At 54.0% G+C, this 25,135-nt stretch overlaps 1 protein-coding gene across 7 annotated transcripts; it reads left to right on the top strand.

Moving 5' to 3' along the window:
• Nucleotides 1-64: 64 nt before the first annotated feature.
• On the top strand, nucleotides 65-25,118 carry CDH16 (cadherin 16). Of its 7 annotated transcripts, XR_013552502.2 has the most exons (19): nucleotides 65-2,594; nucleotides 3,581-3,638; nucleotides 3,903-3,986; nucleotides 4,625-4,780; nucleotides 4,851-4,989; nucleotides 5,346-5,504; nucleotides 6,266-6,462; nucleotides 7,092-7,214; nucleotides 7,428-7,578; nucleotides 7,795-8,022; nucleotides 8,102-8,178; nucleotides 8,253-8,441; nucleotides 8,543-8,784; nucleotides 9,331-9,464; nucleotides 10,190-10,432; nucleotides 10,581-10,688; nucleotides 11,000-11,116; nucleotides 22,149-22,299; nucleotides 22,634-25,118. XR_013552502.2 is itself a non-coding variant. In XM_078438855.2 (18 exons), the coding sequence occupies exons 2-18, from the start codon at nucleotides 3,594-3,596 to the stop codon at nucleotides 22,166-22,168; spliced, it is 2,412 nt and encodes an 803-aa protein (XP_078294981.1). In that variant the 5' UTR covers nucleotides 65-2,594; nucleotides 3,581-3,593; the 3' UTR covers nucleotides 22,169-25,118. The 7 variants fall into 7 exon arrangements, 6 of the variants coding, with proteins under 6 accessions (XP_078294981.1, XP_078294983.1, XP_060506546.2 ...); XM_078438855.2 differs by having other exon boundaries at nucleotides 22,149-25,118; XM_078438857.2 differs by lacking the exons at nucleotides 22,149-22,299; nucleotides 22,634-25,118 and adding an exon at nucleotides 11,930-15,798 and having other exon boundaries at nucleotides 7,428-7,461.
• The last annotated feature ends 17 nt before the right edge of the window (nucleotides 25,119-25,135 follow it).

The raw sequence follows: 25,135 nt of genomic DNA, 5'->3' as shown, positions 1-25,135 counted from the left end.
TTCCTGAGGTTAAGGGATAGGGCCTCACTGCCCTTCCCTGGTGTGTGGCCTTGATTATCCTAATATTTGAGCTCTGATATATTCAGCTGAATCAGAGGGGCAGGTGTGGTTGTGGCCTGGTTGGGGATCCAAGCAGCAGGAGGAGATAATAGCCCCTCCCAGCTTGTTATCCAGATTTTTCTCTTGCACTGGGGCCTAGCAATGCCCAGCTGATTAAAGGTTCAATCTCTCCACTGTGGGTCAGGGAAACTGAGGTTGTCTGAGGTACCATGCCCTGCCCCAGGTCTCATGGGCAAACAAGAGCCCTGGGTCTGGCTGGGTCCTGGGCTGGTGTCTCCGTCCTGCTCCCTGCTGAGAGTGGCTGGAAAGTTGTTTAAGTGGGGTAGCTGTGGAAGACTTCTGAGACTCCCTGGCTGGGAAAGAAGGAGGCTAGTGTCTGAGGCTGGGATACTGAGAAAGGGAGGGCCTCACTCTTCTCTCCTCTGGGAGGGGCCAGGCCAGAGCATCCCAGGCTTAGCACTGGCTAATGTGGTGTTGGCAGGAACAGCTCCCTGGAACCCTCCCTGCCTGGAATGAGAGGCCTTGCATTGGTGTGGGAACGTGTGCCTGTTCGCTGATAGCTGGCAGTGTGCCTGTCTCCCCACCACCCGCACCAGGCACAGGTGACTGCTGGGACTTTACCTACATTGTTTCAGGAATGAGTATCTCCATTTGACAATTATAGATGGGGAACTGCAGCGGTTGCCTGAGGTCACACCTCAGAAGTAGAAGTGGCTGAGTGGGGACTGGTATACTAGTCTGCTGGTTTCCAGAGCCCAAAGGCAGCCTAGGGCGAGGCCTGGTCAAGGGTCCATACAGTTCCTTCATTGGTTCAATTTATTTATTCCACAGACTCCTAGGTGCTCTTGCAACCTGGTTAGAACACTGCAGTTGTTCATTGGCAGAAGGTGTGAGTTGTTCATTGGCAGTTGTTCAATGTGCACAACCTGCAGTGTACAGAACCCATCTTGGCTGACGCACGTGCTCCCCAGGGCAATGTTAAGTGCACAGAGCTTTGCCGCTCCCCACTCCCAGCCTGCAACATACTTAGAGGCATGTGGAAGGCATGGTTTTCTCAAAGCAAGTGAACGTCCTGAGGCCTAAAGAAAAATCCAGGCCTTCCTGGCTCTGCTACTTATTGGCTTTGTGACCCTGGGCAACCCACTCAGCATCTCTGTGCCCCAGTGACATGGGGACAATGCCCCTTCAGAATGGAGTTAGGGTAATAGTGAAGGTGTGCGCTCAGAGCAATGCCAGGTGCATAGTAGGAGCTTAACATACATGAGACCCCTTCAACCACCCCACAGTGCACTGCTTTGGGCTGTGGTGCCTGGGGTGCCTGAGTTACACTTGGCTTGTGGCAGACAAGGCTGGAGGCAGGTGAGGAGTTTCTGCCCATCCTCCAGATATGCAGTGGGAAGGACTCAGGGAAGACCATGGGAAACTCTGAGAACAAGGAAGGACTGGAGATGGTATCCCTGACCCTTCCCACACATCCTCCTGACCCTCCCACACACGACTCCCAGGCCCCAGAAACTTTTCCTGTCTCCACTTGGCTGCCCTCATGGGGGAAGGGGCCTCTTGCAATCCCTGCAATTCCCTCAAGGTCACCTGAGCTGGCTCAATCTTCTCTTCCTTCTCAGAGGCAGGAGACAGTCCATTTTCCCAGCCCTGTCAGTGTCAGCAGCTAGTGTGAACCCTTAGGGAGCCTCAGGGGATCTCAAAGGCTGCTGATTGCTCCACCCATTGGTCCCAGTGGTGGGTGGTCTAGAGCCCCAAATACCCAGTTCAGTCATGTTCATTTATCCTTCATGTGCAACCTCCTTGTTTTTGATCCAGGCAGGAGCTGCCAGGGCCAAGCAAGGGCAAGGTCATTACTGCGTCCCTGAGACTTGCCCTGGAGGGCTCCCAGTCTGATAGAAGAGACAATGGCAGTCTGGTGTCTTCTCTGCTCTGATAGAGGTAGCACATTACATGGAGTAGAGATTATTCCCAGAAGAGAATCCTGAACAAGCGTGGGATCCCAGGGAAGGTTTCCTGGAGAAAGAAATATCTGAGCTGAGTACTGAAGCCTGAGTAGATGTTCATCAGACAGATGAAGGGAGGGAAGGACATTCCCTACGAAAGGAACAGAGTGGGCCAAGATAGAGCTGCAGATGCTGGTACATGGGGGAGAAGTGGGATCGAGTCTGAAACCACAGAAAAAGAAGTAATGTCCAAGCCCATAGGGCCAAGAAATACCCATTGGGCTGTGTAGGGATGGGAGAAGTGCCAGGCCAATGATCTCCCAACCTCCTGGGGCTGGCAGTCATGGATGCTGAGCAGCCCCCAGCTTTCTAAAGTCAATGAGTAACTTTGGGGGGCTGGGCAGGGCCGGGCCTGCTACTGTGGGCCAGTGGTGTTTTCCACTCTTGAGCAAGCCTGGCTGGACCGCCTACCTGCTCAAGTGTCCGCCCTGCCCTACCCCACCCATCCCGGCCTGGCCAGTGCTCCCTGGAGAAGGAGTCCTCTCGCCTGGCGGCTGGACCAAGGGAGCCCGCCTGAGGCACCAGAGGGTGAGGTCCCTGGAGTGGAGGGGTGAGCAGGGCTGAGGCTGGGGTTGGTGGTAGGGGAAGGACAAACACTGCCCTGTCCAGCCCCTGTTAGGGGAAGAATTCCCAGGAGCGGTTGGAGTGGTTGTCCGTGCTCTGCATGCTCAGCTCCAAGCTGAGTGCTGAAAAATGCCAAGATGAGGGCAGGACTCCTGTCCCGAGGGGACTCTGTGTGTGAAGGATGGCAGTGTGTAGAAAAACAGGCCTCAAGACCCTGAACTATGAGTCCTGTGTTCCAGGAGGGATTGTCCTGTGGTCAAGTCCTCTGTGACCTTGGTCAGGTCTTGCCTTTGAGGCTTTACCTGCAACATGAGGTGACTGCAGGAAGTGACACTTAGAGTCCTCAGGGTCTTTCCAGATTCAAGTTTTGGGAATATTCAGAGCTGCTGGGCAATTAGCACTTTGGGATCTACATACAGGCTGGGGAGGTTATGTTGGGAAGGAGACAAAGGTCTGGAGGTGAAACTCCCATGGAGATCCTTGTGGGGCCAAGAACCAAGAGGCAGGATGGCTGGGCCTAGGGGCCTAGGTGGGCCTGGTCAAGGAGCTTGATGCTACCCTGCAGGCAGTGGGGAGCCACAGGCCTCTCCAAGAGGAGAAAGTGGAGGACAGTCTGTCGTGAGGTCCCACTGGCTATTTGTGTGGAATGGGCTGAGGCAGGGGACAGGGATGGGAGTGGGTGGGGAGCAATGTCCAAGTGGGTGGGATGGGGAGGGGCATCTCTGGGAGTATAGAAGGATAGGAGACAGGAGGAGACCTGGCTGACTACCCCATAGTGACAGGTAGCAGGAGGTCCAGCTGAAGAAGGGGAAGTTGCACCCGTGGGGCTTGAGGAAGCCATGGCTTGGGCTGAGTGGCGATGAGAGGAGGGATACTCTCTAGGAGGAGAGTAATGGGAGGGACCCCGTGCCTACTGATCCTGGCTGTACCCTCACTGCCGTGTCCTTCAGGCCCATCCTGACCATGGTCCCTGCCTGGCTGTGGCTGCTTTACCTCTCTGTTGCCCAGGTGAGCTGGACCCTGCTCGACTCCTTCAGATCCTGGCCCTGGGTGTTGGCACCCTTGTCCCCCACTCCACCTGGACTAGTTGCACTGACCATGGAAGAGACTAGTTGTGGGAGGGCGTTCAGAGCTGGCTATAGGCCTGTTGTGGGATCAGGAGGTCAAAGACCAGAGGGTGGATGGGTTAAGGTATGGCCAGGCCTATGGAAGGGGCAGAAATTCCCCTTCCTTGTCAGCTGCCTGTGAGACAAGGTGAGAATCCTCCTCCAGGTTCTCCCAGAGGCCCAGCCTGCAGAACTGTATGTGGAAGTCCCAGAAAACTATGGTGGAAATTTCCCTTTGTACCTGATCAAGGTAAGCCTGAAAGCTGGGTGGGTTGTCCACCCCCAAGTCCTGCTTCCCCTACCTCCAGCATTTTATCTCTTTCTTTTAATCCTGCTTCCCCAAGAATATGTGCTATAGTGAGTGAGTAACAAAATTTCAATTCCAGAAGAAAGTAGAGTTTTAAGTTGAAAAATAAATAATTGGTTGGGGCGCCTGGGTGGCTCAGTTGGTTGAGCGACCGACTTCGGCTCAGGTCATGATCTCACAGTTCACGAGTTCAAGCCCCACATCAGGCTCTGTGCTGACAGGTCAGAGTCTGGAGCCTGCTTCGGATTCTGTGTCTCTTCTCTCTCTCTGCACCTCTCCTGCTCTCCCTCTTTTCTCTTAAAAAAATAAAAATAAATTTCGAAAAAAAAAAAGAAAAATAAACAATTGGTGGTGGGTGTCAAGGTTTAGAAAGGAGGGCAGGGAGTATTGTGGTGCATCAGGTACAGGGGAAAGAGCTCCGGCTTTGAATCTCAGTCCTATGACTTCATGGCTGTTTGACCTCAGGCAAGCGCTAGCCCTCTCTAAGCTTCAGTCTCCCCACATATATAATGGGGTCATTGGGTGGAGGGGCATCCCCCAGGCCTGGGTCCCACTGCCTTTACCTCTGTTCTCCCCAACAGCTACCACTGCCCCCTGAGGAGACTGAGGGTAAGATGGTGCTGTCAGGAAACCCGGACATGATAGCCGAGGGCCCCTTTGCTGTGGATGCAGAGTCTGGCTTCTTGCTGGTGACCAGGGTCCTGGATCGCGAGGAGCAAGCGGAGTACCGGCTACAGGTATGGCTGGGCCAGATGTAGGGGAGAACAGTGAAGGCAGGGTGGGACACTGACTATCCTTCCCTGCCAGATCACCCTGGAGACTGAGGACGGACATGTCTTGTGGGGCCCACAGCCTGTGCTTGTGCATGTGAAGGATGAGAATGACCAGGTGCCCCACTTCTCTCAGTCCATCTACAGAGTTCAGCTGAGCCAGGGCACCAGGCCTGGTGAGTGCCCAGGGCAACGGGCTAACAACAAGGTCATGTGGGCAATGATGTGGGCAATGATGAGAGAGTAAAGAGGTGGCCAGACACCCAGCATAAGCACAGGGCAGCCAGGATCCAAGGTGCCCCCCTCCTATTTCTGTCCCAACCTTCTTCCCCCACCCTCCTTAGAGTCCTCTGGCCCCATCCAGTCTTGGCCTCTGTTCACCTGAAAAGTGGGGTGAAAAGCTGTGGCTCCCATCCAGAGTCCTGATATGATGATGGATATGAAAGGAAGTACCAGGGAGAGATAGGGGAGGCTTGGGAAACCCTCCCCAACCCCTTCTCCTTTCATGGTTTGTCCTCTCCACACACACCAGGCATCCCCTTCCTCTTCCTTGAGGCTTTGGACGAGGATGAGCCAGGCACAGCCAACTCAGATCTCCGATTCTACATCCTGAACCAGGCTCCAGCCCGGCCTTCCCCGGACATGTTCCAGCTGGAGCCTCGGCTGGGGGCTCTGGCCCTCAGTCCTGAGGGTGAGCCTGAGCTGGGTGTGAGGAGGAGAGAGGTCAGAGAAAGCTGGGGAAGGCAGCATGTGAGCCGTAACAGTAGGATGGGTTGGAGCTAGAGATGAAGAAAGAGTATTCTGGGTGGAGAAGAGCAAAGCACAAGGCTTGAACCTTGTGCATGGAGAGAAAAAATGGTGTGAATGGAGTACCTCAGCCCTATACCCTGGACACCTGAGTCTAAGGGACAAGGCTAGGAGAAACCTGAGGGGTTGTAGGCCAGGATGTTGCTGGTAGACCTTTGGACAGATTGTAAGGGAGACCTGAACCTGGGAATTCAGACCAGAGGCACATGATAGGGAAAGAAAAGCTAACCATATATCTGCCCAGCCAGTCACCCATTCACCCATCTACCACCCAACCGTTACACATGTAGTCCATCTATTCAAACATCTATGCAGATTAACCCATCCACACACCCAAATTCCCATCCATTTATTTGGTCAACCATCCATGCATCTGACTGGTCATCTAATCACTACCCAACCACTCATGTGTCCCTACCCCCATCCTAGTCATCCAGTCCATCAACTATTCATTGTGTGGATAGATATGGAAATGGCTTTGCAAATTTTCAAGTCCTGCTTGAGTGCTCACTATGGTGTTAAAAGCCTTACCCTTGGGCCAAGAAAGTATCCTGGACACCTGCCATATGCTTGGCTTTGTGTTTGGTAACTCACTGAGAAGGATGTCCTGGACTCCTGCTCAGCTGACCATCCTGACCCTTCTAGGAAGCACCAGCCTAGACCAGGATATGGAAGGGCCCTACCAGCTATTGGTACAGGTCAAGGACATGGGTGACCAGGCTTCGGGCCACCAGGCCACAGCCACCATAGATGTCTCTGTGGTAGAGAACACCTGGGTGCCCCTAGATCCTGTCCACCTGGCAGAGAATCTGAAAGTTCCATACCCACACCGCATTGCCCAGGTGAGTAAGTGCCTGTCAGTGGCTGAAGTAGCCCCATGGATGGTACATCTGGGCCTCAGTCTCAAGATTTGGGGGGTGGGTCTGAGGCCCAGCTTGACCCCTGCTCCCCTCCTACCTATGTTCTTCCCTCGACCGTCCCCATCAGTTCCCATCATGGAGTAGGGCATCCAAGGCCCCAGAACCAGGCCCACAGCCCCTCACCTGCTATCCTCTGGCAAGTGTGGCTCTGGGCCCTGACCTGAGCTTGCCCCAGGTTCCTTAGGGAGAACAGCTGCCACCCTCTGCTGCCATGGGGATTGTCACCCGGGCTTGGAATGTCTCAGACCTTCTCGAGGAATGCCCCGGGTCTGGCCCAGCCTGAGAGGGCACAGAATAACAACCTGGTCATTCAGGCATTTTGGGCAGGGTCTGGGCTCGGACCAGGGCAAGGCCACGCTGGACTTGCTACAACAACGAGTGTCCCAAACAAAAAGACCCTACCTGGACTCCAGGGAGGATAGCAGCTTACCTGACGTCACACAGGAGCAGGGGCCCAGGCTCCCTACCCAGGCACAGTTGAGACATAAGAGCTGATGTGGGCTGTGCCTGCCCCTCATCCTGGGGTGCCCTTATTCTGTGACCCCTCCCAGGTACACTGGAGTGGGGGAGATGTACATTATCATCTGGAGAGCCAGCCCCCTGGACCCTTTGATGTGGATGCAGAGGGGACACTCTACGTGACCAAGGGGCTGGACCGAGAATCCCAGGCTGAGGTGAGGTGAGGTGAGGGGGAAGCCAGGAGGGCAGGCTGAGGGGTGCCTGGTCACTGTCCATTTGGCTTCTGGGGGTATCACATCCCCCACAGGCACTGAGGCAGTGGAAGAGCACCCAGAAGAGCTGGAGCTGGCCGCTGGAAGGGACCCAGACTGAGGCCAGGCTGGAACTGCCCTTGGCCTTCATCTGAAGACCCCCACTGTCCACCTCAGTACCTGCTCCAGGTGCAGGCTCAGAATACCCGTGGTGAGGACTACACAGAACCTCTGGAGCTGCGTGTGGTAGTGATGGATGAGAATGACAATGCACCTGTCTGCCCCCTACACGGTTCCCCAATCAGCATTCCTGAGCTCAGCCCTCCAGGTGGGCTATGGGCCTTGTCAAGGGATGCGGGAGGGTTAAAGTCCTTGTGAACCATCCCATCTTGCTCTTCTCTGGGATGGGACCAGCCTCAGGCCCCTATATCAATGTCCCTACCCTTCCACAAGTTCAGGTTCAGTCCAGCCCAAAAGAGGAGTGGGCAAAGTGAGGCCTGCAGATTGGCCTGTGGTCCCACCCAGGTGGGTACTGTCTTTACAGGCACTGAGGTGACTAGGCTGTTGGCAGAGGACCTGGATGCCCCTGGTTCCCCAAATTCCTACATTGTATATCGGCTGCTGAGCTCTGAGCCTGAGGAGGGAGCAGAGGGAAGAGCCTTCAAACTGGACTCCACCTCAGGCAGTGTGACAGTCGGGGACGCCGCCCTCCAGGCTGGCCAGAGCATCTTGCTTCAGGTGATGGCTGCTGACCTAGGAGGAGCAGAGGGTGGTAAGTGCCCTGATGGTGACCCAGGTTCTTTCCCTCTGTTTCTATCCTGGTCTCTCCAACATGTCCTCTCCTGCCTCAGGCCTCAGCAGCACATGTGAGGTCACTGTCACAATCACAGACATCAATGACCATGCCCCCGAGTTCACCAATTCCCAGGTAAGCAGGAACAGGGGAGAAGACCTTGGGAAGGCACTGATGAGGGGCTCACGGCCCCTCCACAATCTCTCCAGATTGAGCCTATAAGCCTCCCTGAGGATGCAGAGCCTGGGACTCTAGTGGCCACACTCACGGCCACTGATGCTGACCTTGAGCCTGCCTTCCGCCTCATGGACTTTGCCATTGAGGTGGAGGACGTGGAGGGGACCTTCGGCCTGGATTGGGAACCAGACTCCAGTCATGTCCAACTTCGACTCCTCAAGGTAAGGGGCTGGGGGGTGGGAAGGGTTACGCGTATACTCATATGCATGCACAAGTGTGCCATGCCCTGGCCCAAATAGTGACCCAGCTGCATTGGTTCTAGAACCTCAGCTATGAGGCAGCTTCAAGCCACAAGTTGGTGGTAGTGGTTCGGAGCGTGGCAGAGTTGGTAGGGCCAGGCCCAGGCCCTGGAGCCACAGCCACAGTGACGATTCTTGTGGAAAGGGTGGTGCCACCCCCCAAGTTGGACCAGGAGAGCTACGAGGCCAGTGTTCCAGTCAGCACCCCAGCTGGCTCCCTCCTGCTGACCATCCAACCCTCAGACCCCATGAGCAGTCCCCTCAGGTGAGCCTTACTGGGCTGGACCTCCCCTGCTCCCAGGGGATGACCCCCAGGGCCAGAGGGGACTCACATTATCTGTGGCCTGGAATATTTCTCAAACCATGGCTAATGCCAAGGTTGTGACTCCAGAGGTTGGGTCAGAGCTGGATGAGCTGGACAGGCCATGGAGAGGAATGTTAGGTGCTCAGAGGACACCTCCCCATGCTGTCTTGGACTGGGCCCTCCCCCATGCCCCACCCAGACCGCAGCACAGATGAGGATGTTCCCTGGCCCCATCCTGTCCCTTTGTGGGGTGACCCAGGACTAGTGGTGTTGAGTCAGGCCCCCCAGGTTCTGATAGTAACGCCCACAGTATCCATGATTTAAGCCTTGTCCCTCAACAAGCCCCTGAAGATGGGGAGGGAGACTCAGCACCCTGGGCACTGCTGCCCAGTGAGTCACAGAGATGATGTGGAACTTGAGCAGGTCACATGGCCCTGGGGGTCCCTGAGTAAGACCCCATATATGGTTTCAGTGCCTCCCTGCCCCCCCATCTTCTCTGGGCCTTAGGTTCTCCCTGGTCAATGACTCAGAGGGCTGGCTCTGCATCAAGGAGGTCTCTGGGGAGGTGCACACCGCGCGGCCCCTACAAGGCGCCCAGCCTGGGGACATGTACACAGTGCTCGTGGAGGCCCAGTATGAAGGTACAGCCAGGCAGTGGTGGGGCCTCTGGGAGGGAGAGTAAGCCTCAGGCAGAGAGATAGATGGGCAGGACTGAGCTTTCTTCCCAGGCTCCTTACTGGCATCTACTCTGCCCAGGCAGGAAAGAGGAGTGAGGGGTGGGGCCAATGTCAGTCTCTGAGATGCCTGCCCTCTCAGACCACCCTCCTCCCTCAGATACTTACAGTCCTCCAACACTGCCCCTTAGCCCTAGAGGGCCTCTCAGGTGTTGGCTTCAGATATAGGTTAGGAGCAGAGGCTGGAGGCCTGTGCAAGCGGAAGGAGTGCCAGGGGCTGTGTCTATGGCAGGTGAGCCAGAACTCTGAATGCCACTTTGACAGGATGAAAAGCTGGCCCAGGGGCGGGTATGTTAGGGCAGCAGGTCTCGGGTCTGGGCTGGACTGTCCTATATGACAGGCCCAACAGAGCTGAACTCCCCTACAGTCAGGGCATCTCCACACGGTTGGGCCATGAAACTGGTGGTTGGGGGCTTGGGAGGAGGTGAGGGGATGCCTGGCATCCAGAAAAGCACAGGAAGGTCTGACAGCTGTTTGGATAGTGAAGGGGGCAAGGTGCACTGTGAGGAGGAGACAGGCGTGGGGATGCTGATGGGGATGGACAGGAGGGGTAGAGTAGGGCAGGTGAGGCCAAGACTCAGCAGGGTGAGATCCATGGGCCTGGGGCTGGCTCAGCACTGCCTCCTCTGCAGATGAGCCGACACTGAGCGCCTCTGCAACCCTCGTGATCCACTTTCTGAAGGCCCCTTCTTCCCGGGCCCCAACTCTGAACCACGTGCCCACCCGACACCTCTGCACACCCCGCCAGGACCATGGTGTGGTTATCAGTGGACCCAGCGAGGACCCTGATATGGCTGGTGGACATGGTCCCTACAGCTTTGCCCTTGGTCCCAACCCGACAGTGCAGAGGGATTGGCACCTCCAGGCTCTCAACGGTGTGTGGTGGGGCAGTGGGGGAGACTGTGGCTAAGGCAGGAAGTGGTGTGGCACTTGGAAGTGAGATGCCCTTCCACTGTGAGGGTGGGGCTGGGCTTAGGGCCTATTCAGGCTAGTGACTCTGGTCACTGCTTGTGGTCCCAACAGGTTCCCATGCCTACCTCACTCTGGCCCTGCATTGGGTGGAGCCACGTGAGCATGTAGTACCCATAGTTGTCAGCCACAATGCCCGGATGTGGCAGCTCCTGATCCGAGGTAAGGCCAGGGCTCCGTGCGCCTGCAGTTCCTGAGGGAACCATTTTGATGCAGGGGGAGGGGCTGGGAACACATGAATGTTGGTTCACACGGACCGCAAATACCTGTGCATGCCTGCACATCTGTGGTCAGGTGCACGGAAGCTCGTGCACACAGACACACACATAGAGGAGTGTACTCCCCCCCCTCCCCAACACAAATACGTTTGTGTGCACAAAAATGTGTATTAGCCGGCTGCACTGGGGCTGCTGAGCAGCTGGAGAACCCTCCCCCACCGCCTTTACCTTCGTCCCCTGCCCCCTGTCCCCTAGTGATCGTGTGTCGCTGCAACGTAGAGGGACAGTGCATGCGAAAGGTGGGCCGCATGAAGGGCATGCCCACGAAGCTGTCAGCCGTGGGCATCCTCGTGGGCACCTTGATGGCGATAGGTAATGGATGCTGAGCTCTTGAGTGGGGGAGGGTGATGGATGGTTGGAGTCACGGCCTCCAGATGCACAGCGCCCTGTCCCCTGATGCCCCCCAGGACTGGAGAGGGAACCCCACAACTGTCCTAGTCATTATGCTCCTGTTTCCTGCCATCACAGTCATCATCACCGTCATCGCTGATAACAGCATTTACTATTATATTATTATACATTGGCTGTGAAATATAGGATTGTCACACTGAATTCTCCCCACAACCCTGTGAGGTAGATCCTGGCATCTCCCTATTTTCCATTTGAGGTCACTGAGGCTCAGAGAGGTTAAGTGACTTGTCAGAGGTTACACAGCCAGAATATGACAGACAGAGCCCAGGTCTTTCCAGCCTATTCCCTTTAGTCCAAGCCTCCCTCTCTATCCCCTTGAATTTTTTTTTATCCCTATAGATTTTTTTCCTGGCTGTTTTTGTTGTTGTTGTTTTTTGGTTTTTTTTTTTTTTTTGGTCAATTCTACCACAAAGGACCATGTGCCTATCTCTCAGAGATCCATGGGAACAACTCACTGGCTCCCGTATGACTCCCACCCAAACTGTTCCCCAGAGGAGGGGACTTTGGAGGTGGGGGTGTTCTGGGGCAGCTGCAGGCCAAGCAGTCAGGCTTCTTCTGGCACCAGGACGACAGCCAAACCCAGTCTAGACTTGGGGATGCTGTCTAGGAAACCTTGCTTCCTTATTAAACCAATACCAAAGCAGGCAGTTTTTGGTGGTGGACAAGTCCCATGGCCCCTTCTGAGAGCTGATCCATCCCTCTTGGGCCCCTCAGGCATCTTCCTTATCCTCATCTTCACTCACTTGAGCCTGGCAAGGAAGAAGGACCTAGATCAGCCAGTGGACAGCGTGCCCCTGAAGGCGGTGGTTTGAATGGTCCAGCCAGACCCAGTTGGGAACTTGACCTTTCCATCTGAGTCCACTGGGAGGGGCCCAGGACTGCTGATCACCGGGGGCTAGGACAGTGTAAAAGCCCCTTCACCGCCCTAGAGTGGAGGCAACATCACCACACAAGTCTGTAGAGCCTGACCACTGACTTTATGGGTGCCCATGGGAGTGCTCCAAATGGTGGCACATTTGTCCAATAATAAAGCCTCAGAGAGCAGGGCATGTGTTCTAAGGGGCTGCTGTGCCTGTGTCTGTCATGTGCGTGTGTGCATTACCCATGTCCAAGGTACCCATGTACCTTGAGTCCTTTCCCATCTCCTGCTGCACAGAAAGGGTCTAGGGGCTTGAGGGACAAGCCTGGGGTCCCCTTTGAGGAGAAACATGGGGACATCATATTGGTTTTTGGTGAAAACTTGAGGTCGGAGCAAAGTGGGTCATTTCTTTTTTAAAAATAGTTATTTATTTGGGGGTGATGCACACGTGCATGGGGGCGGGGCAGAGAGAGGGAGAATCCCAAGCAGACGCCATGCTGTCAGCACAGACCCCCGTGGGGGCCTCGAACCCACGAACCGTGAGATCATGACCTGAGCTGAAATCAAGAGTCAGATGCTTAACTGACTGAGCCACCCAGACACCCCAAGGTGGGTTATTTCTATGGGCATTTGGAGACCATGGCTGCAGCCCCTTGCTGGGTCAACTCTGACTAGGTGACGGTTGAGGAGGATGTCCTTGAAAGTGTATTCTGTGTTTTCTGGGACATCATATTTGCTAGGGGAGGGCATCGGTGAGTCCATGTCCTATGCTCCTGTGTGAGCACACTCCTGTATCTGTGTGAGTCACCTACACATGAGTGGACAGAGGTCCCACAGTCTTAAGTGGGGCCTAAATAGGGCTGAAAAGAAATCATGAGGGCCTAATGTGGCTGGAACAAGAGAGGTAAGCTTGGGAATGGGTCCCTCTGCCCCCGTGCAGGCCCCAGAGCACCTTTGGATTTCATATACAAGCTGGTGAGTACATGAGGGGCTCTGCAGAAAGTCAGAGAAGGGGCAGCACTGGGGTGGATAGGAACCCCCATGGCTCACCCTGGAGTTCCCCCTGCCCCAAATGAACCCTTTCCCCTTGCCCAAGATTAAGCCTTGGCCCTGGTGCCCTGCTGAGGCTGACCTCCAATCCCTGACCCTTGACTGGCCCCAGACACATGCTGATCTCCTATACACCCATCCCAACAGTCTCTGGGGAACTAGGGTGGGACTTGCTGTCCCAGGCACCCTTAGCTGATGATGGTAAATCACGGGGAAGGGAGAAAAACAACCTCTGTGAGGCCCAGTCCCTATTTTTAGGAGATAATCTCTCCACTCCTGGCAGATTCTGTGGGATAGGGGCCAAGAGCAGCCAAGAGAGATGGGATGGGCATCCTGGCTGGCCTCTAGAGCCTGACTCAGGGAGGATCCCCAGCCCAGGGATGAACTCTGAGGCTGGTCCCAGCCATTCTCCGCCCGGGGCGTGCACACGTACACACACACACACACACACACACACACACACACACTCCCCAACATGAGGCTCTGCCAACTCGGTCCAAGCAGAGCTTCCTGCTCCTCTCCCAGGATCCTCTACTCCTCCTGCACCCACTTAGAAGTCTCCAAGGTGCAAAGCTCTTTGAAGGTGGCATCTTATCTTCCCACCAACCTGAAAGGGCAGGATTGTCGGCCCCATTTGCCAGTGGAGCTTCTTTTTTTAAAAAATGTTTGTTTGTTTATTTATTTATTTATTTATTTATTTATTTTTGAAAGAGACACAGTGCAAGAAGGAAAAGGGCAGAGAGAGAGGGAAACACAGAATTCAAAGCAGGCTCTAGGCTCTGAGCTGTCAGCACAGAGCCCAACATGGGGCTCAAACTACAAACTGTGAGATCGTGACCTTAGATGAAGTCAGATGCTTAACAGACTGAGCCACCCAGGCGTCCCATGCTAGTGGAGTTTCTTGAAGGTCAGAGAGGTTCAGGGCTGCAGCTGAGAGTCTCGGAAGCAGAGTGCAAGGTAGGACTATCTGGCAGAGGTTCGAGTTACCTCTCCTGAAGTGTCCACAGCCTTCAGCGGGCCTCTGCTCCCACGAAATCCCTGAGAAGGGCATTAGAGATCATCTGGGCCAGTTCCTTTTTGTAAAGTTGAGAAAGTGAATCACAAAAAGGTAAAGAAACCTTCCCAAATTCATCCAGCCAGTGGGATGCAGCACCTGAGCTGGAACCCTGGAATCACCCTGCTCTCAGGTCCTTCATTCTGGATGGACAGATAGGTGGATAGGTGGGTGGGCGGATGATTGGCGGAGTGAATGGGTGAGTAGGTCAGCGGATTGTAGATGGGTAAATGGGTGGATGGGTTGGTAAGCGGGTTGGTGGGGTACCAACAAGGGAAGAGTGAATGACAGGACACCGAGGTGAATTAAGGCACCTGCCCCAGTTTGAGGGATTTTGTCTTTGGCTTCCAGGCTGACCATAAGGTCCATAATCCCTAGGGATGCAGGCTCTGTTTCCCCTAGAATCTGGGGACATAAGCCTCTCCATGATCCCCAGCCTATTTCCTTGCTTAGAGGAAAGCAAGTGTCAGAGAGGGGGCGTGGCTTCTCTTGAGTCACAGAGGGAGAGAAACAGAGAGCTGGCACTGGTCTGTGGGCTTGGCCATGGGTCAGTGAGTGTCAGTAGAGATTACACTAGGAAGGTGGGCCTCATTCTGCAGGCAGGGCCTAGCTGCTAAGACAAGGTGAGGGAAAACCTGTGGCTCAGTATGGGTCGAACATATGATCCAGGCTCTGCCCCATCTTTGCTGTGTGTTCCCAGATGAGTCGCTTCATCTCTCTGAGTCTTGGTTTCTTTGTTAATAAGACGGGCTTCACGAAAATGGAGTTGTTGAGAGGACAACATGAGATAATCACCAGAAAATGTGTTTAACACAGTGCTGGGCACACAGCAGGAGTTCAGTACATGTGGCTTTCCTTGACCCACAGACTGTGGGGGTGGGGTACCTACCACAGATGCCTACAGCCATGTACTCTCACATTCCCCAGGGGCCCTATGAGGGCCAAGGTTTAGGAAGGGAATATGAGGGGCACCTGGGTGGCTCAGTCGGTTAAGTGTCTGACTTCAGCTCAGGTTCTGATCTCATGGTTCGTGGGTTCGAGCCCATGTAGGGCTCTGTGCTGACAGCTTGGAGCCTACTTCGGATTCTGTGTCTCACTCTCTCTCTGTCCCTCCCTCCCTTATTCTCTCTCTCTCTCAAAAACAAAATAAACATTAAAAAAAGAAAAAAGGAAGGGAATATGAAGGGGAGCCCCAACTCTAGCCCCGACACGGCCCTGCTGGGTGACCCTGGGCAAGACACCCCCCTTCAGCCGTTGGCTCCCTGCCAGCTCTAAAGCTGTCTCTAGGGGATTTTGAGAGGTCTTATAGGGTTCAGACTGGTCTAGAGCTTCAGGGAGTCACAGGGCCTGCCCCGGTGGGGAGCTCATTCTCCCCCTCTCCCAGGCCCCTTCCAGAGGCACAGGGCCAGATCAAAGGGACCCAGCACTGAGGATTGGGAGGCGGGCTTGGAAAGAATGTAAACATGAGGATATTTTTAAACTTTTTCCAGCCCCAGAGATTAAGGCTCTTGAAGGGAGAGGCCCAGAGACTGGTCTGGCCCTCACTCACAAAAAAAGAGTGTGGGGACCTCTGAGACTCCCACCCCACCCACACCTACCTGTACCCACCCCAGGACTCTAGCTTGCACCCCAGGGCAGTTCTTCCTCTGATTTCATTTCCAGAGGTCCTGCTGCTGCGGATAGCATGTTTCTTCTTCTTTAAAAAAAAAAAAAATTTTTTTTTAATGTTTATTTATTTTTGAGAGAGGGAGAGACAGAGTGCAAGCTGGGGAGGGGCAGAGAGAGAAGGGATACATAGAATCCGAAGCAGGCTCCAGGCTCCGAGCTGTCCACACAGAGCCCGACGCGGGGCTCGAACTCACGAACTGTGAGATAATGACCTGATCTGAAGTCAGACGCTCAACCAACTGACCCACCCAGGCGCCCCGGAATAGCATGTTTCTAATGAGATGACCTAAGAGATGTGGGAGGGCCCAAAGGGTTTCTAGGGTTGTGGGGGCCTACCTGGCAGGGCTAGTGTTGAGGGGAAGATGAGGAGGGGAAAGAGGCTGGGAGCAGAGGTGAGGAGGCTGGGGGAGGGCTTGGGTCCAGGTCTGAGCTATGCAGTGAGTCAGGCTGTGGGAGATGTAGGGGCCACTGACATGATGGTGGTTGGGGGTGGGGGAGGGCTGATTACCCCCAGGTGTCACAGTGACTCAGGAACTTGGACACAAAACTCCCTACATCTCACCACTCTGGATGTCACGGTGACGCTCACCCTGGGTTCTATGACAACAGCCTCTTCTCTCTGAGTGATGCAGCCACCCTCGCACACTCATGCTACACAGTGGAGCACACCCACAGGAGTGTCACAGGGAGACTCAGAGAGGGGACTCAGTCACAACATGCCCCCCCCCCCCACCTTGTGATCATATCCCAGGCACTCCCACAACTTTATCCCATCCACATCCCCGCTCATCAGGAAGTCAAAGGGTCAAAGTTCATGGGGGTATTTGATGGCCAGCCTGTGGTTACCAGGACAATGAGGAGCCATAGCCCCTGGAGAGGCCTTGCTGGATGTTTCCCATGTTCCAGGGGTGCTGCTATGCCTCCTTCTCCTGCTTATGGACCCAGAGAGGGACAAGTGTCCAGCTCTAGGTCACACAGCTCCTCAGTGGAGGGCAGGGTTCAGGGCAGGCATCCACAAGGTGGCGTGCTGCCTTCCAGATTGCATCCACTGAGGCAGCAGAGACAGAGGACAAGGTCTGATGCTGTCTCATAAGATGTTGTGGGACTTCAGGCCCAGGACGATGCAGGAGCTGGATGGGGCCAGAACTGATAGGACTGGGGGCCTGGTACCTCCCTGAAGACGTTGCTGTGCTGTCCCTGTGTGCATGCCCAGTCTCAGTTGCTATTCTTACCTACTTAGTGGTGGCCACAGGGTCAGAGATAGTGGCTGGGTGGGAGGGAGTCATGAGCACCAGCCCCTTATCTGACACATTCTCTGGAAACTTGGCAGGGACTGTCAGGATTTGGGGGCCTGGGCAGGGGGGCATTGGGATGGTCACATGAATACGTTTCGGGGGATGGGCTCATTTGGGACAGGGCCCCGCACCAGCTGCCTCTCTGACAGCCAGGCGAGTCCCATCAGAACTGGGACTTCCAGTGGGACTTCCTCCCATGTGGTCATCAAGACCCACAGGTCGTCCTCAGCTTCTTACCCAGTCCCAACCATAAGACACAACCTTGAAGCCTCTGATGCCCCTGAAGACAATGTATTGGTTTCCCTGGTGAGGCTGTAGGTGGAGGCTGCCTCTATGAGAAGAGCACAGTCCTGTGAGCACAATACTGTGAGTACTGTGTCCTGCCCAATTCTAGGCTGTGTGACCTTGTGCAAGCTGCTTCCCCTCTCTGAGATTCGGTTTCCTCATCCCTTTTCTGGGATGTTGTAAGAATGACAAAGTCCAGTTGTTAGGAATCCAGGCTAAGGGCAGCAAATGTGTGTGTGTGCACGTGTGCACGCACGTATGCTCTAGTGGGCCACCAGGATGGGGAGAGGGAGGTGCATAGGTCCCTCACCTTGGAGACTCCCGCCTCATGGATTTTCCATTGGCACGTCGTCACCCTCTCCCCCAAAATAGGCCTTAAGAGCCGTGTGCGACAGAGCCCAGACTGAGGGGACTTTTTTTAGCTGCCCTTTGATTGTCAGCTCTCAAACGGCCACTATTTCAAGCCCCAACGCCTACAGGAGTAGGGCCAAGTGGGGGCCCGAAGTCAGCTCTGTGGGCCTGGCTGGCTCCTGGAAGGCATCCCCTAGGGGGCTAGCCACACCCTCTGACACTCAGCACTGCCTGTCAGGAGAGCACAGCGTCCCCTGTGTATTGGGCTGAGGGCTTGTCCGTCTGCCTCCAGGGAAGCTGCAGACCAGGCAAAAACCAACCTCATTTACAGAGCTCACCCACAGGCCGCTGGCTACCACTGCGAAGAGAAAAGCACATTGTGGGGATTAACTGAGATAATACAAGCAAAGCCCTTACTTAGTGCAGGGGCTGGCACATCACTGGCCCTCAAAAAATGGCAATAGCTACTATTATTTATTAGTGTCATGACAGCTACAGTCATTCTTGTTTTTGTTGTTACAGTAACATTTTTATCTGGTTTCCTTCTGGTCTTTTTTTTTTTTTTTTTTTTTTTAATGCATTTATCTTATGTTGCTGAGTTCAGGTAACAATACTCACCCCGCCCTGGCCACACACACACCTGGTTGCAGCAGAAAGGAGCTCCTCCGACTCTACTGGGGTACCGGCTATGCATCCCGGATCCCTGAGATTGCACTCGACCTTTCTGAATGTCTGGGGTATAGCTTATGTCATCTCCAATACCATCAATCCCTGCCCCATAGGATTTCAGGGCTCCAGATTTTGAAAGTCAAGTTCTAAATGATGGATCCCCATATGGCTCCTGCACCTGGATTCTAGAACCCTCTGGATTAAACCTACAGAAATGAGCTTGTTTCCATAGTTAGATGTGAGGAGGAATTTTCTGGCTGTTCAGGTGCATAAGGTTTGGCAATGGGTCACGAGGAGAAATGAAGATACTCTTGGCTTCCTGGTCATAGTGTGTGGTGGCAGGGCAGGGGCGGGGGCATGAGAATGGGGTTTGCCAAGGAGAGGGGGAGAAGGGATGGGGTAGAAAGCCAGATTCTGGGAAGTGGCTGGGAAGGGAGACACAGGGAGAGTGGCTGAGCCAGGTTTCCCCCTTCCCTTCTGGTGTCATTTCCCAGCAGGGCAGCAAGGTCAGCTAGGGTTGGGGGGTCACATGTTCCACCCTTGCTCCCAGCGGTTACTGCACAAGGTGAGACTTCCTTGTTACCCGAAGGACAGAAATAGGTCCCAGGTGATGGCCAGCAATCCATGCCCAGAACCACCAGGGTTATTCTGAGAGTGGCAGGCACAGAGCCAGGCCAGGCTTGGTCAAGTGGACTGAGCTGGAAGTGACATCCTTGGCCTGCAGGTTCACCCTGCCCTTTCAGGAATCCTGAACAGGATGTGGGAACTGGAGCCATCCTCAGGCCGACCCTTGATAGGTGGGCTTCACTCGATTCCTGACTCAGCTGTGTGACTTTGGGCAAGCCACTTGGCATCTCCAAGCATCAGCTTCCTGCTCAAATGATAGGGATCTTAATCCTTGCCTCTCAGGGTAGTTGAGAGAACTCTGTGAAGCTGACAGATGTGATCAATATATGTGTGAACCTCCATTTCTGCTGTCCCAGAGTGCAAGCCTCGGGGTCCAGAGAAGACAAGGGGCTTGTCTGCATACCCCAGCTGCCAAAAGGCCTCTTACCCACCATTCTGAAGGAGTCAGAGTCAGGCACAAAAGCACGTTTCTGGAAGGGCTTGTGGGGATTTTCCAGGAAAAACTCCATCCAACTGGAGAATTCCATTCCCAGCCCTGCTGCCCAGGGCTCAGGCTAAGGAGGGGACGGTCTGGTTCATTCCGGTTCTGTCCAGCTCCTGCTCCTCGCCTACAAAGTCCAGGTCAGGGTACCTCAAACAATGTTCTTTTACTGTTTGCTGTGCAGTGTGAGGGGTCTGAGGCTCCCAAGGTCCTGCTCGAGGCCCCAGCACAGGACAGTACTGGGTTCACAGTTGGTCCTCCCCTGACTCCTCAAGCCTTCCAGGGGCCCTCCCCTTCCCTCATCCACATGTCCTAGCATTTTCCCTGGAGCCAGCCCCTGCCCTCAGGGTCAGCCTCGATGGACATGGACCAGCCAGTGTGATGGACGCTGACTTAGGGAGAGATGGCGCCTGACCCAGCTCAGGGCGTGGGAGCTGACAAATGAAGCTGGAGTAGGGAAGGGTAGCCAGGCTGGGACAACTGCCTGGGCAAAATCTCAGAGGACTGGGACATGCTGTGGCATACTGTGACATTTCTGTGAGGCTGGAGCACAGGTTTGAGGGAGTCTGATGGGCACTGAGGTCAAGGGCGGTAGTTGAACTTGACTCAGTTAGTTGCTGAGCTGAAATTGGAACCAGTTGCTTTCCTAGCCCAGGCCTCTTCCTTCACAGGTACTCCCACCAGGGTTTTCCCAGGGTTTGGCCAGGAACCAGGTGTGTGGGTGGGGAGTAGGGAGGTGGGAGAATGAGGGGGGTGTGGGGGGTGTGGGTGGGATGAGGGGGGTGGGGAGTCCTCTCAGCAAGGGGGCCAGGCTGCCGAATAGGAATCTCAAAACATAACAGGGTGTTACAGCTGGGCCCAGGGGAACCCAGCTCAGCTTGCCACAAGGTGGCCACCTCTGGGATATTCCTGCACCCACAAAATGCACATTCTGCCCACAAAGTTCTCCAGGGAGTCATTGGAACACTCAGATCTGCTGGGAGCAAAGCTCTTGGAAGGTCCCCCCAGGGCCCTGGGTACTCCCAGACCTACTCTGTCATTTTATTTCAACTTTAGCCCAGCACCTGTGCCCTCTCCAGCTGCAGCCACCTTCTTCACCCCCTGTGGAGGGGAACATGGCTCCCCTCCACCCTGCAGGCTGGCACCAAGGTTTATGAGCCAGTGCAGAAACCTCTGAGAGCCACATGGGTGGAAAAAGTTACCCGGTTCTAAATCAGCCAGCCTCTCGGTGATCTCATCCCCTTCCCAATATAGTCATACTCCCCTCCTCCAGCCCCTGGCCCGTGGGCTAAGTCACGAGGGAGCTGGTGGAGGGGGCATGTGTGAGGGCTGGGGGAAAGGATTTTCACTTGGGGTCACACTGTACATTCTGTTTCATAATGTGATTTCTCATCCCACCCCCACTTACAGTATTTACATTTAGCAATTTCCTGTCTAATAATAAAGATTGCTTTTTAAACTGTCACTTAAAGTCCACCAGATGGATGCACCAGAATGTCTTTGTCCAGTATATTGAAGAAGGACATGTCAGCAGTATTCAGTTTCTCTTTCTTAACCAACACCAGTGCCATGGCCATTTTTGTTCAACCCCCCTTATGCAGTTGGCTGACCCTCTCCCTCTCTTTCTCTCTCTGATAAATTCTGACAGGTGCTGGGCAGGAGAGCAGGCTTCACAGTGTGGGTGAATAGTTCTGGGCTCTCCCCCAAGCCAGAGGTTCCAAGCCCAGGGCAGGGAGGGGGGGCGGGGGGCAGAGACCAGTCCAGGGCCACCAGGACAGGAAAGCAAGGCAGGCTGTGATCTGCTAGTCCCTCCTGCCTGCTCGAGACAAGCAACCCCTTCCCTCCCGCCCCCACCCCCCGCTTCCACCTGCTCTTGCCCTCCCAACCCCCACAGGCCAGGCTGACCAGGGATACAAGTAAAGGCCATACACAGAGGCCGTCTTGTGTTGCATGCACACAGCCCCACTCCAGGCAGAAGCAGAGGGTCCAGCCTCAGGATGGGATTCCCCACAGTCCATCCAATCCACATCTTGCCAAATACTCCTCTGGCTTCTGCTAGAATGCTTCCACGGACCAACAGCTCACTCCTTCTGCCAGGCTTTAAGGAAATGGGTAGAGCATATTTTTGTTTGGTTTTTTGGTTTTGTTTTGTTTGTTTTTTATCAGATGAATAGGTATTCAACAGAATTGTGTGATTGCTTAGACAATCACATGAACGCTAAGAGGAAGTTTTGAAGTCAGATACCAAGGCTCAAAACTCAGCTCCACATTTACTAGTTTTGTGACCTTGAGCATATAGTTTTTCTTTTCCAGGCTCAGTTTCACCATCTGTAAAATGGGTTCATAATATTTGTTTCGGGGCATCTGGGTGGCTTAGTCAGTTAAGCGTCCACCTTCAGCTTGGATCGTGATCTCACAGTTAGTGAGTTCAAGCCCCCCGTCGGGCTCTGTGCTGACAGCACAGAGCCTGGAGCCTCCTTTGAGTTCTGTGTCTCCCTCTCTCTCTCTCCCCTTCCCCTGCTCATGCTCTGTCTCTGTGTCTGTCTGTCTCTCTCAAAAATGAATAAACATTAAAAAAAATACTTGCTTCATAGGGTTGCCAGATTTACTGTGAGGGACTGGTTCATGTGGTTATGGAGGCTGAGAAGTCCAACGCTCTGCTCTCTGCAAGCTGGAGACCCAAGAAAGCCAGTGGCGTGGTTCCAGTCCAAAGCTGAAGGCCTAAGAACGAGAGGAGCCAATGGTGTAAGTCCCAGTCAGAGTCCACAGACCCGAGAACGGGGAGCACCAGATGTCTAAGGGCAGAAGATGGATGTCCCAGCTCAATGGACAGCATGTTTCTGTCCTTTTTGCTCCATTCCAGCCCTGGGTGGACTGTCTGATGCCCACCCACTCCTTTACTCAGTCTACTGATTTAATCTCTTCTGAAAACATCCTCACAGCATACTCAGAAATAATATTTTACCAGTTTTCTAGGCATCCCTTAGCCCAGTCAGGTTAGCACATATAATTAACCATCACAACCATCTCTCAGACTTACCATTTATCAAGACTGCTGCACACTAATGTCAATCCCCAGGGTCACAGTTGCTAAATTCAGCCCAGATTCAAGAGGAGGAGAATTAGACCCTAAAGCTCGGTGGAAGGAGCAGCAAAGAATCTGTGGTCATCCTTAAAACTGCCACAAGGAGCAAGAGGTGGAGGGTTCCAGGCTCCCTGCCAGGAGTGACCAGGGAGCAGCCTGACTCTTGGAAGACGTGACTTCAGGTTATGGAGGAAAGACCTCTTTCTCTTCTCTCCTTTCTCCCTGCATGACTATGGTATCTGCACACCTGGGGAGGAGTCTGAGGAGGCAGGGGGGGAAGATGCTGAGCTTTCTCCCAAGGGTGAGGGATAGCCTGGAAGGTATGGAGCAGATGAGTGATACATAATATTTGGGTCTGACCCACATCACTCTGGCTGCCTTGTGCTGGGTGGAGTTGACTGGAGGGGCAACTGCTGTGTGTGGGTGGGAGGGTAAAGGTGGTTTGGACCATTCTTGGGGCTGGGCAAGAGAAAGTAGACCCCCGAGCTGCTGGGGGGGCTGCAGGAAGCAGGAAGAGGAGGTGGGAAGGGTTCAGAAGTGAGGGGCAGTCCACAGAGGGGAACATCCACATTGGGGCAGACTGGAAAAGGTAGCAGCTACTTCCTCCCCACGTAAAGCTCACCACCTGGCTCTGGCTGTCTTAGGTCCCCAGCAGCCCTCTTCCCACAAAGCAGGGCTGAGTGATTACAGGACAGGGTTCTTCTCCCACCCCGCATTCATTCCAGCTCCAAGGATGTCTGGGGTCTGATGAGGCTCCCTGAAAGGTGTCCCAGGCTGCAGTCCCAGGGAGCCCCTGCTCTGGCAGGGCTGTGCCTCAGGGCCCCATGGAATATGATCTTCCCCCTCCAGCTGCGGCCGGCACCAACATGGCCAGATGGCGACATCTAGAGGCAGCTTCCTGTCTCACACGGTCTCGGCAGAATCCCACAGCAAAGGGCCTGCGCTGGAGGTGCCAGCCAAGCCGAGGGCTTCCCATTGGGGTTCCCATCATCCTTAGGATTGAGTGAGCCAAAAGGCAGAGCTCAGAAAAGGCCCAGCCACTCCATGCCTCCATGCCAAAGCCCATTTTGGAGTTAGCAAAGCCCTGGAAACGCCAAATGAACCACCCATGGATACTCTCCCCTCCCAAAAGGCAAGGACATGTTGGCTTGATGATGTTCCCCTGTCCCCCTACCTGCTGCACACCTTTGTCTCAGAGGAAGGGTCATCCCAGCAACTCAGCCAGCCTCTTGTCACAGAGCCAACCCATCATCTCCACCTCGCAGCCAGGCCCATCCTGTGTCCTGAGTCCCAAATGAGAATTCCTCTCCTTAGCGATGCCTTTAAAATCACTTGTTCATTTCCATCTATCCACACCCGCAGTTTTTCTGGTAACAGAGCTCCTGACCCCTCTCCTCACTTTTACACCACCACTCACAGTTTTCCTGCTACTCCTCTGACCTCTCTTTTGCTGGTTCCTCTTATCTGCCGCTCCCTTAATCATCCACCCATCTGTCCCTCCCCCAATCCTTCTTCACTCATTCTACAATCAGCAGGACAGGAACTACTTTAGGGCATTGAGTAGCATCAAGTAAAATAAAAACAAAAAATCTATAGAGATGAAAGAAATAGCATAAATTTACTTCCTCCCCCTGGAAAGAGCCCAAAGAACTCAATTTTTAAAATTTGATTGTTTCCCTTGTATTTTTTCCCTTATATTTTTATCGTGTTCCGAAATGATGGGATATTGGAACACATATGTTAAGTATATCTAGCTTGTTTTCAGCACCACCTACTTCTCTATCCCATCCCCACCCACCCTGGGCCAAAACTGTGCAATGAAGATTTTTCATGCATCACGTTCCCTTTCTAAAGGGGCCAGTATAGGGACAAGTGGATGGTCTGTGGACTCGGTTCAAATCCTGGCCCTACCATGATGTCAGGGGCAAGTTTTTCAGTCTCTGGGCTTGTTTTATGTCATTAAAAAGAGGGAAATAGCTCTTCCTGTTACCCTCATCAAACCTCAGACATCCCCTTTTCCACTTTTCCCTCCCTCAAATCTGCTCTTCTTCAAGTCCACCCTAAAGTGTTAATAACTTAATAGTTGGATTGCATTTTAAGAAGCACCCATAGAGGCCGTCCTTAGGAACTTTATCTCTCCAGCAGCAGGGAGATACAGCTCAGGCGCGGGGGCGGGGGCGGGGGAGGGTGGTGGGAAGAGGTGGAGAGGGTCTCCAACACTATGGAAGTAGCTGTCTGGAACGTTTCCCCAAAGCTGGCTCTGCATTTAACAAAAGCTGGTTTCACAAGCTCAGTTAAATATGAAATCCCAGCAGGCCTTGGCACTGAGTGTGGGGAGACCCTTAGAACAAAAGCCTTAATTTCCTTTTCCTTCATTTCAGGTGCTCACACACATAGTTAACACTCAGTGAGCACTTCCCGTGTGGTCAGCAGCCATCACAAATTTGCAGAGAAGACCTCTCCTTTGTCGGGGTGGATTCTTACAGACTAAAATCT

This window comes from Panthera onca, chromosome E2, assembly GCF_046562875.1.
Source record: "Panthera onca isolate mPanOnc1 chromosome E2, mPanOnc1 haplotype 2, whole genome shotgun sequence".
Taxonomy (NCBI): domain Eukaryota; kingdom Metazoa; phylum Chordata; class Mammalia; order Carnivora; family Felidae; genus Panthera; species Panthera onca.
This window is presented reverse-complemented; position numbering and strand designations above follow the sequence as displayed.

What these genes read in the sequence shown, in the direction of transcription:
- CDH16 (XM_060650563.3), top strand. Translation starts at nt 3,594, where the DNA reads ATGGTCCCTGCCTGGCTGTGGCTGCTTTACCTCTCTGTTGCCCAG. An exon ending in TCCCTTTGTACCTGATCAAG is followed by an intron (nt 3,987 to 4,624) that starts GTAAGCCTGAAA and finishes TCTCCCCAACAG; the next exon opens with CTACCACTGCCCCCTGAGGA. An exon ending in TCCTGAGCTCAGCCCTCCAG is followed by an intron (nt 7,579 to 7,794) that starts GTGGGCTATGGG and finishes CTGTCTTTACAG; the next exon opens with GCACTGAGGTGACTAGGCTG.